The 11,567-nt window shown below is 34.4% G+C and overlaps 1 protein-coding gene across 10 annotated transcripts in view; it reads left to right on the plus strand.

The window, feature by feature from the left end:
• PTBP2 (polypyrimidine tract binding protein 2) overlaps positions 1-11,047 on the plus strand; it is a 54,589-nt gene extending 43,542 nt beyond the window's left edge. For 5 of the 10 annotated variants that reach the window (XM_075156360.1, XM_075156356.1, XM_075156365.1 and 2 more), the window contains 6 exons: positions 6,442-6,596; positions 8,044-8,077; positions 8,523-8,615; positions 8,998-9,214; positions 9,317-9,394; positions 9,543-11,047. In XM_075156360.1, coding sequence (XP_075012461.1) covers positions 6,442-6,596; positions 8,044-8,077; positions 8,523-8,615; positions 8,998-9,214; positions 9,317-9,394; positions 9,543-9,675 — 710 coding nt within the window. In that variant the 3' untranslated portion in view covers positions 9,676-11,047. The remainder of the gene's footprint in view (positions 1-6,441; positions 6,597-8,043; positions 8,078-8,522; positions 8,616-8,997; positions 9,215-9,316; positions 9,395-9,542) is intronic. The other 5 variants (XM_075156355.1, XM_075156364.1, XM_075156359.1 and 2 more) reach the window with 3 other exon arrangements.
• Positions 11,048-11,567: the final 520 nt, after the last annotated feature.

Raw genomic sequence — 11,567 nt, forward strand, 5'->3', positions numbered from 1 at the left:
TGCTTGACTTCAGCTCCTCCAGTATGACTTGCAAAATGGTGTATCACTTGTAGCTGCAGAAGTAGTTTTGGAAAGTAAAAAATACTGTAAGAATCTAAAGTCTCTGAAGAACCTGTAGCTAAAGTTTATTTTCTTTTTTTTCTCTTTTAACTTCCCAGTGTTTAAAAATTGAAATCTCTCATTTCATGGATTGATAGGGAAGATGGATGACTGTTTGTGAAGAAGTCTGACACTGTAGACGTGAATGCTGTAGAAAAGCCCTTGAGGCAGTTAGTAATTCTTTTGTTGGCACATAATGACTAGAACATAGACTAGGGGCTGCAGTATGAGTAGTAAGGAGACAAAAACAGAGTAAAGAAGTTGCTTATTAATGTAAGACCCATCATATTAGGTCTGTGAGGCAGAGATTTAGGAGAGGAGAGAGTTAAAGATTCATGATTTATAAAACAGTGCTAAATGCAGCGTTACTTAGGTAACTCTAATTCTGTCATTTTCCTAAAGCCTGAGAAGTTGCTTTCCAGTCTCAGGCTTACTAACATATTCCTTTGTATATAATGCTTACAGTGTGCATCAAATTAACAGGTTTAATTTGCTTAGCGTAGTGGAATCACACTCTAAGGATGCTTGGATCCTTGTATCACTTTGGATATGTTTAATAATTGGGGTTACTATACTTTTTATAGTTATCCAAGTGACTTCAGCTTTAGCGGACTTTATGTTCTAGTGTTTTAGGCTTGGAAGTCACTTAGATGCTTTTCTAATTTTTGTATACAAAACTATGTAAGTTTTCTAACCTTTTGATTTTAATCAGACTCATTCTTTTGTGTATATTAAAGGTTTTTGCTAGTAAAATTATGAAGATGACAGTCATATTAGCTAATTAAATATTTTAATTCTTACTCTCTGGATAGTCCTCTTTAAATGCACTGTTTTTCCAAGCAGTGGGAAAATAAAAGGTACATGACATGAGTAACTTTCAGTAACATTGCAGCTGTGAAACATTTTCAGAGCATCAGTGAAGTCAATCATGTTTATTTTGATAAGTAGTGGAGATTATATATTGTGGTGGTTTTTTTCCTTTTTAAAAGCATTAATCGTTTTGAAAGAGACTTAAGGGAGCTGGGTACATTTTCTAACTCTGCTCATGGCCAGTTGGGTGAGCTTGATATATTGTAACTGCATCATCTGTCAAATGGGGATGATTATACAGTGATTTTTTTTTTTGTTGTTGTTTGGATTTTGTTTTTTTTATTTCCTAGTTGCCTTTTATGTTTGTTTTTACAGAATTTGAGCTCTACAGCTGAAAAACTTTGCAAAAAGGCTCCATAGTACTGTTGGTGCCTTAGACATTTGGATAGTTGTCAAAATAGGAATGGTGCTTGTTTGAATACGGAAGAACAGGGTTCTCATTCGGGGCTGCTTACTGTGCAAAAAGGCACAAAACATAAGTGACATAAATAAGAAAGGACAAAGGATAAAAAAAAGTCAAAAGCCTAAATGGATGCTTGTGCATGCAATTTATAGCTGCATTTTTATTCAGATACTCAAAAGGAGAAGGGTGAGAACACTTAAAAGTTCAGAGAGTTATAAGATGGAGGTTGGCAAACTATGACGTGTGAAATACAGCAGAATGATAGCAGCGACCTTCCTTCTGCTTCTTTCTTTTATCTTAATATTTTATTTCCTTTTATTTGCTTTGAGTTCTTATTTCTGTAATGTCGATAAAGATGTCTTCAGAGTCTACTCAGTCAGTGTTTGCCATGCCCTATTCGCAAATGGTTCCCAAAGGGCATGTTTCTCCATGAAAGAGTGGCGCTCCATTTTGAGCTTAACGTGATGCTCTTCAGGTTCTTTTGCGTGCTCAAAAAGAATATCGTAAGTTGAACCTGTGGCATTCTTGTTAAAATTCTTGCTGTAGCTGTTCTCTTATATGTATATAATGACATCACTAACAGAAAATGTGGTAAGGACTCAGTTCTGACTTTTGCTTATGTTGTTCTGTTATATGCTGGATAGTTGTACAACTTGGGTGCCTTTTTGTTGTTGGCTTTTTAACAGTATACTGTAATTCATACGGCAGAAGTGAGGTTTAAGTTTAACATAATTTTGTGACTTGAGTTTTAGTGACAAGATGTGAGTCTCATTAGTCTTGGTGTTTAAATCTGTATTAATACTAAGCCATTACATATCTCAGTTTCCTTCTGGATGGATTAACCCTCTTCAGTAAATGTAACTTTATGATGTAGCGTAGTAACACTTGCAGCTTCATAAGCTGTTACGCAGAGATTTTAAAAGAACCTACTATCTCCCTCAAACCCATTCAGGCTAAGTATAAGAAGCAGGCAAGTACAAAAAAGATGGTGGTTACTTGACATAAAGCCACAAAAAAGGTTCATAACAGGACTAGGGACTAAATCCAGTTCTCAGTCTCAGTCTCTTATGCATACCTGCATTAAGATGACTACTCCTACTGCCTATGGTTTTCACACATAAATTCATCGTATATTTTTAGAATAGTTTTAATTTGCGGCTTATTAAAATGGCATTACTAATTTGCATTTCAGAAGTCATGCAAAAAGACACACTGAAGGGGAATAAATAATGTGACATGCTGTGTTTAAACTTCATTGAGGAAGAAAACTTCAAAAGGCTAGGAAAAAGGTGTATAATATTTGTATGTTTTCATTAATATCCGTAAAAAGCAAAAAGCTGTTGTCTGTAATTGTTGGAAGCCAAAATAAAGCTTTCTAATACTGGTTGATCATGTTGACAAAGTAGCTAACATTTCTAGTTTCAGATAAGTGCTCAAATCTTAAACAGTATGTTGCATGATAACTAATAATCATAATACAAGTTGTTCTTATTTTTATTTCTTAAAAATTTTTTCACTTGCTTAAATCAGAATGGCAAATCACAGTGCAGTGGAGACCTACAGAACAAGAATTGTGTTTTCTGTGGGGTTGTAATTTCTCTGACCTTTCCAAGAAATGAGGTCTATGTGTGCTATGTAATCGGTTAGAAACATATCAATCAAATAGATGATCCTAGCCTGCATGCATCGTTACTCATTCGTCTACTACATCCTCAGCTGTGATGAAATAAGGTGTCAGAAATCTTTGAGATTGTAAATTGGACATCTTTTCAATGAGCCTTGTTATCTTTTGGAAGAAGGAGAAAATCACTAATGGACAGAATGGGCTGGTTTCAAATGAATTATCAGAAGCAGATGGTTGATTCTTTTTTTTCTTTTTTTTTTCACCTCACATATGAAAAGATATACACATTCTCCCTCCCCTCCAAAAAAAAGTTACAGGAGATCTTACAGAAAAAAAACTTTGAATAAACAGCAACTCTATTGTATGGAACTGCAACAAACAAAAGATTTTAAGTAAGAACTACTTATAATTGCAAATACTAGTATGTAATAATACTTTAACTCCAGTTTAGATATTTGTTTAATATTACAGCTGGAAATATGTTGTTGTGGTTAGGGCTCCCACAGCTTTATCCCTTGCTGTCATCACTGGCTTGCTTTATTAGCACTTTCCACTAATGCCCCTTCTTAAGATTGTTACTAAATTAATCTATTTCAAAGGATAATAATTGAAAATATTTTTATATGAATGGTGTTGAATTAATCTTTGTTTTTAACTTCTTCAGTGGGACCAAAGAATGTCCTGTAGAGAGTCTGATGCTATGAAGAGTTTTGCCTTTTAAAGTATGAATTACTCAGCTATGCTCTGCCCAACTATGGAAAGAGCCATAAAACCTTCGCTAGTCATCTTTAGATTCCTTTTATTCCTAAAAATGCTGGACTGGCTTAAAGCTTCTAAGGTTAAGGAGAGGTGCCTAGATACACTAGAAGATTTGAAATGCTCTAGTATCTTGGCATTTTCTAATACCTAAATGATTGCTATTGACCTAGTATAAAATAAGTTGTTTCCCCTCAGGTGGACATCTGTCACACCTTACTGTCATTCTTCACATTTCTGTCTGTATGACCTCTACAGTAGTGTAAATAAATGTGACATTCAGCATATGCAATACAAAGCACTCAAAAGTACATTTCCAAAATGATTTTTTAGAATAGAACTGGATTTTTTAAAAGTTGTTTGAGGAGTTTAATTTGATATTCACAGGTTTCTGTGTGTATTACAGTCTAATTTTGGGAATAAACTTCTTTACTTCTTCCACAGGGGTACTTTCTTTAACTGCAACCTTTAAGTGTTTTTTCTTGAAAGTAAAGCTATATTCTTCAGCTTTAACCCAAGAGCAAAATATGCATCGTATTTATATTAGATTTTTGTCTTGCTATTAATATACGTAAGTATGTAGTATTGCACTTTCCTTTCACACAAAATGGATTCTGAGAAACAAAATTGCTATGCTTGGACTAGCCGTGGTCCATCTAATTTCATATCCTTTCTCTGACAGCAAGTGTTACTTCTGTGTTCTCTGATGGAAGACCTAGTGCAGTCCTCATAACAGTAGCATACTTGGGGGGAGTGCTTTCCTAACCCCCAGGTAGCTAGTACTTGTGTTACATGATGAAGCATATTATATGTCACTTTATTGCGTATTTAAAGTAACTGGCTGTTGTTTCCATAGACCATCTAATACAGTCTCAAATCTATTAAGTGTTTTTGCAGGGTGGAAGGGAGAAAGACAAGATAGGGTTTTTCCTTCTTTTTATGTATTACAGTCAATCCCACGAATACCACATATAATGCAATAAAAGATCATATTTGTTGCCTTTTGATTCAAGTAGGTTTTCCCTGTATCTTGTGGCATGAGAGATGGCTAGAATTGTCATTACTCAGAACTTTCTATTCCTCTGGTTTGACCCCTGAGTACTAACATTTTTAATCTTTTAAACTTTATCGGAAAGCATTCCATAGCTTTAATTTCCTTTCTTAGAACACTTACTGTGTTTTCTTCTGCATGTGCTTTGACAGGAAATGACCAGAAAATATTTTTCCATGCTTGATCAGTAATACTGTTAAGCACTGTCGCAAAGTAGTTATGGATGTCCTGTTCTCTTTGAGGGGTCATTTGTCCAGCCCAACAAAATATCTCTCTTTTTTTCTTTTTTTAATTATTTGTTTTTAACAAATTTGTGTAACAAAACATAAATAAAGAGTTGGAATGAAGATAGAAATCTTTTCTAGGAAATTTTAAAAAAAAAAGAAAAATTTGCAACCTTGCTTACTCCCCCCTTTTTGTCCCCTCGTGTGTTCCCTTTTGATACTAAATCTGGGATTATTCTTTTTTTAAATTAATGGTTGAATGTATTTACTATTATCTGCTTATTATCTGGGCATTGACTGAAACTGAAGAAATTTTCTTCTCTTATGACTTCCTTTAAAATAAAACTTAATGTGGGAAAGAAAGTAGTTTTAGGTACATAGTGTAAAGATTATATTTAGACTGTCTACCTGGCATACTGGAAGATTGGTCAAAAGTTGTGTTACCTTAGCATGATCATATAAACATTAGAAATTTTGCCAAAATACTGAAATCTGAGAACCCAACTGCAGTAAAAGAAAATAAAATACTGAAGTTATATTTCTTTATTGTTTTTTACACATTTTGCTACGTCAGTGTCCTTACTGAACTCTGTAAAATGTGCAAATAAAATTTTGATCAAATACAATAAAGCTGTTCCTATATAAACTATGTATAGCCCATATGTATCACAGGAACCTTTCACAGATCTTGGAAGTAGCATACTCGCCTAGTACCCCAGTGACTGGACCAGGCAAAACCAGCAGGTCTTTACAGGATCTGAGTTTCCTTGGAAGAAGAAAAATAAAAGCACAGCTGAAGGCTTAGCTAATGGTAACATGCTGCTTCAAAGAATTGGATTACGAAAGCCACAGAGCGTCATCAGCGGTGCTACCTTGAATCCTGAATTTTGAAGGTTGCCTCCTCACCTCATTTATGCTAAGGCTCTGAGAGATACATAGGCCTTTTCACATGACCAACTCCAGTGTTGTATATTTAGTCTGAAGCATCAAGTTGAAGTGAGAAATGCCTCTCAAAGGATGATGGAAAATAAGGATGTAATGTTGCAGAGAGCACAACGAGTGTTTATTCTTACTGATTTGATGAACATTTACTTTAGACCATTTTGATAAACTCACCACTTGAATCATTTTGGAGTACAGTCAAAACAGTTTTGGTGCACAAGAATGTGTATTTGAAAATAAAGTACTTTTTACAGCTCATCACTTCTTTGAAGACTTGATCTAAATCAAAAGAAAATATTTCACATTTCTCTCCCTTATGTTAATTTAACAACCCATTCACAACCCTTTGGATGACTTTAACAGTGGAATGGTCTGCTTTGTAGAGTGTTGTATGCAACACTTGTACTGATATAGGTACTTTTTTTAAACGACTTGTGTGTGTTTCGTAAAATATGCTTTATTTTAAAATTAGGGCTTCCTGTTGCAGCTGTTCCAGGAGCTCTGAGTCCTTTGGCTATTCCAAATGCTGCTGCTGCAGCTGCAGCTGCTGCTGCTGGCCGTGTGGGAATGCCTGGAGTTTCAGCTGGTGGCAATACAGTCCTCCTGGTTAGCAATTTAAATGAAGAGGTCAGTGAAACAATTCTACTTTTTTTTTCCTCTTTAGTCACACTTCATTTGTCAGTATTTTATAATTTCTTTGCATTTGGCCTCTTACATTTGCATTTTAAGCTCAAAGTATTTTTGCTGGTTTTTTAATAATCCCCAAAGTTAATTTTAAAGCCATTATTGTTAAATACTTTTGTTTTGCCAGGTAGCTAACAACTTAAAATGTCCTTTGATAGTCGGCTACCTATTTTTTCTAAGAAAAATGTGATAACTACTGCATGTTTGACATTTGAATTGAAAGCTTTATTTTTACAAAATAGCAACTATGCTTTCTTTTGCAATTATAATCACGTAAACTAGAATTTTTGTTTTGTTTCTTCTAATTGTTTGCTGTTTCATTTCATGCTTGTATCTCACATTTTAAGGTCTTAATTTATGTAAACTACTCTAACACATTTTTCTTTGAAGGTTCTCCCAAAGATCTTGACGAGGCACTCTTCCAGTCTCTCTTAGTAATTTTTTTCTTTGCAGTTACTCATTTGTCTTTAAAAAATAATAATAAAAAAATGGTGGCAAAGCATTTTCACCTTAACTGTATCTTTCTTGCTAACTCTGAAATCTAAAGGGGTTTATTTAGTTTTGCATTTTTACTGTCCTTTACATTTATTTTGATGGCTGTGAAAGCTGGTATGAAATGTGGGAAGTTTGTATCAGTCTAGCTGTTCCATTTTTAACTGGCCTCTGTCACTGTAAATCATTAAGCTTTTTTTATCGTCTGGTACTATTTTGTCATCCACAGTCTTGCATGTTAAAATGTTTTAGATCAGAGTGCCATTTTGAAAGATTTTTTGCCTGCATTTCATAACCAGCCATGCTTACGCAGTTAAAGTTCAAAGTTTAAAATTTCTATTGCATGCTTTTTTTTATTTATTTTCATGTTGAGATGAAATGCTGTAGTTTACTCTTGATATGAATGTACTTTACCCATATTTGTCTTGGGTGACTACATTTTACTCAGTTTTTCTTGTACAGTACATAAACCAACCATTTTCTGACCAAATTCCTGCATTTCCTATGTACTGACCTATATTTTATTTTTTTTTTTCCCCACTTCCTTATTTTTTTCTTCTGCATTGCTGTATTCCCTTCCCCATTTCATCCTTTTCCCTTTGTGTTCAACTTCCCTTTCCTTGTCTTTACCCAAATACCCATGCCCTTCCCTGTCTTACCCTTCTCCTCGTCTTTGTCTACGTTCCCTGTCTTCATTCCCTATGTTCATGCTTCTGTGCTTGAACAAAATGTTCCTCGGACCAACTTGCCCCAATTAACCGCCTTGAAACCATGATCCATGACCACCTCACCATTCTGCGGGAACCACCCTTCGTTATGGATGATCTGTTCATCTCCGCTCTTCCTCGACTCTTCTCTCTTCTTGTCTTACGCTGCTTGCTCTTCTCTCCTTCTAAAGATGGTTACGCCCCAAAGTCTGTTTACCCTCTTCGGTATGTTATTGTTAGCACTATACTTTTATTATTGATTTGATTTTGGTTTTGGTTTTTGTTTTGTTTTGGTTTTTTTTTGTTTCACCTTAATTCTTATTTGTAGCTAGCACTTTGGCTTAAAGTTGAATAGTAAATCTTTTGCTATTTTTCTTTTGCTGTTTAAAACTCTCCATAGACACAGATTTTCTTTTAATGCATGCTAATATATTTTGCATGGTCTTTAATTTAATATCATTCACATAGCTTTGAGGGTTTATCAGAAATTATTCTTTTCAAAATTCACTATTCAAAATCTTTATCTCCTTTATTCATTTGTGAGAGTGTTGAGTTTGGGTGAGTGATCTTGTTGCTGTCTGAATGTTCCATTGATATGTCAAAATATGTTACTTAGGTGACTGGCTTTAAAATGAACTTTTTCTTTTGGGTTACCTTTGACTTTGAAAAGGTGTTTATGGTGATGTGCAGCGTGTGAAGATTTTATACAATAAGAAAGACAGTGCTCTTATACAGATGGCTGATGGAAACCAGTCGCAGCTGGGTAAGATCAGTTTTCTGTTTATATTCCCATTAGTCTAAGTACTTGAAATTATGCTGTGTAAAATCAGGTGAACTAAGCATGTATACATTTGTCAGTTTATCTTGTATCCTGGTTATCCACAAGATCCAAAATCTTATTGCATGCACTTGTATTCCAGAACATCTGCACAATATCCTAAATGAGTTCAACAGCTGAATCACATGTCATGATCTTTAAATAAAATTAAATACTCATGCAGAATCTGCAGACCTAGTTCTTGATTCCAGTCTTTTAGCATACTGACCCTTTGATTTGCATGGGTGTTTTTCTTGTTTACTTGTGTGATATACCACAAGCTATTGAAAAGTAACACTGAATGGAGTAAACTTCTTGTCTTTTTCAGCCATGAGCCATCTTAATGGACAAAAAATGTATGGAAAGATTATTCGAGTTACCCTTTCTAAACATCAGACAGTACAACTACCTCGAGAGGGACTTGATGATCAAGGGCTGACTAAAGATTTTGGTAATTCACCTCTGCATCGCTTCAAGAAACCTGGTTCAAAAAACTTTCAAAATATATTCCCTCCTTCTGCAACACTTCATCTGTCCAATATTCCGTAAGTGTTGGCTGTCAGTAAGCCAGTAGTATTAATGTGAATCACAACGCACTGAATTGACTAATAATTTCTTGCTTATGCGTGTTTTCTTTCTGTCTGTAGACCATCAGTAGCAGAAGAGGATCTACGCACATTGTTTGCTAACACTGGAGGCACTGTGAAAGCATTTAAATTTTTTCAGTAAGTAACTTTTCTGTACATAGCTCTAACAAAAGACTGCCTAAGTGCGTTTTTGCAGCATGTCTTAAGGAAAAGTGCATAGAGGATAGAAAACATTAGGAGCAAGCCCTGTAGTGTTCGAGTTCCTAATGCCATTATTTTGTTTCAGAAGAGATCACAAGATGGCACTTCTTCAGATGTCAACAGTAGAAGAAGCTATTCAGGCTTTGATTGATCTTCACAATTACAATCTGGGAGAAAATCACCATCTGAGAGTTTCTTTTTCTAAGTCAACTATTTAAAAAGGCAGATTGAAAATGAGGGTGTGTTGCATTGTTTGGTGGTGTCACCTATTGACTGTTCAGGAAAGTGGGGACCAGAGTTTGTCTTCTCTTGTTTTTTTATTTTTTTTTCATGCTGTTATCATTCCTTGGTTGTTTAAAAAATAAAAAATAAAAAAAAATTTCAAAGCAGTGATACTAACTGCTGTTGTTCAACTGTTGTTTAGATAAACCATCATTTTGTTTAAAAGACTTCAAGTTAATACCACAGTTTTTCAACTTAGTTGACGTACGTGCCTTAAAAAGGAAAACTAGTACTGCTGGAATTGCATAACTAGTAAAAAGCAAATTTGGTTGTCTGGGGCACATTGTTACATGATAATTTAAATATGTTTAGGCAGGGGTGTGTAAAAAGGTTAAGCTTTTGTTTCTCCTGCTTGATAGATTTCTTTATCTGCTGGCTTGTCACTTACTTTTCTTTTTAATTGGATAAGATGCATTAAGCTGAAAGAGTAAAATGAAGTTATTTGATTTCTGCTACTTTTTGCTTTGTGCTCTTTTTTTAAAAAGGCCTTTTGTATTTCATGGTTCTGGTCTAGATTCAGTTATGAATGTAGGCATTAGTTTAAAATTAACAAGGTACAGAATATTAATTTCTTAAAGGACAAAAAGTGACTTCTGTGACTTTGAGCCCTATGTGAAAAGCATTGTGGAATCTTAACCTTTTTGTACACACTCTTGTGGGATGTATCATATAAATGTCAGCACTAAGTAATGTCTTGTTTGTGGCTGAATATTTTTCGTAGATGTTTTTGAAGTTGACATGACTTATGTGCATTTCAATATATATTGCCATCTTTAGTTTGTAATTAAGATATGGAACATGGTTGTGGATTTCTGAGCATGTACAGACTGGTCAAGCTAGTTCAGGAAATGGTGCATGTATTTTTCAATGATGAAGAAAGTTTGCTGCAAATGCTTGCAGGAAATTTTGTGGCAGTTTTCTAAAACTGACAACCAGGTGGGACCAAAGTTTATGTGCCTTTAGTCTTAATTTACCTTGCATTGTAATATTCAGTTTTAATAAATCTCTTCAAAATATTTTGTATTTAGAAATTGATCTGACTTTACTATAAACATGGCTCAGAATCTACAGATCCAGTTAATTTTAAAGCAGTTCTCTGTCAGTCTGAACTGTTACCTTGATTCTGTTTAAATGACCAATACTTTTTGAAATTGATGTACTTAGTTTCAAGATTCATAGATTCTGTTATCTATGTAGAAAAAAAAATGGTCATGTATATTTTCTATTAGTTGAGTTTTTACATCTTTAGAATTGTAAAATTCAGTATAGTTTGAAAGTGGCACAATTAAAAATTAATTTTCTAACAAAGTTGGGAGGTTTGACGGTTGTTTAATTTCATTTTGTGTGTACTCTGCTTACCTCTGTAGCATGCTCAATAAACACTTCTGCAGCTCTGTATTCACCTTTTCTGTCTTTCTCTGCTGCTTTCTATCTCTCTTCTTCTTTGTTTTTCACTTCTACTGTGCTTCTAAATTCATGTTTATTCTCTGCCAGGGTGGGAAAAGCATAATATTAAAACATACAATTTATGGCTTTTTACCATAAATCTGATGCTGTGAAAAATACCAGCTCTTTATTTTCAGAAATATAGTGACCCCTTTGCAGGCATATGTGCAAATTAAACATTTCCCACCCTGTTATAACTTACTGCTTTAAAGACATAACTTTTATTGTAGTTTGTTAGCTCTCTCTTTCTATCTTTTTAGTTTTTAAGCAGATTTATGCACTAATAGATCTCTCAGGTTTGCCATGCTCTCTTGCTGCAGTTTCATCTTTCATTTTTTTTGTGTCTGCTAAAGATTTTCTACTAATCATACAGTATACTCAT

This window comes from Calonectris borealis, chromosome 8, assembly GCF_964195595.1.
Source record: "Calonectris borealis chromosome 8, bCalBor7.hap1.2, whole genome shotgun sequence".
In the NCBI taxonomy this organism is placed as follows: Eukaryota; Metazoa; Chordata; class Aves; order Procellariiformes; family Procellariidae; genus Calonectris; species Calonectris borealis.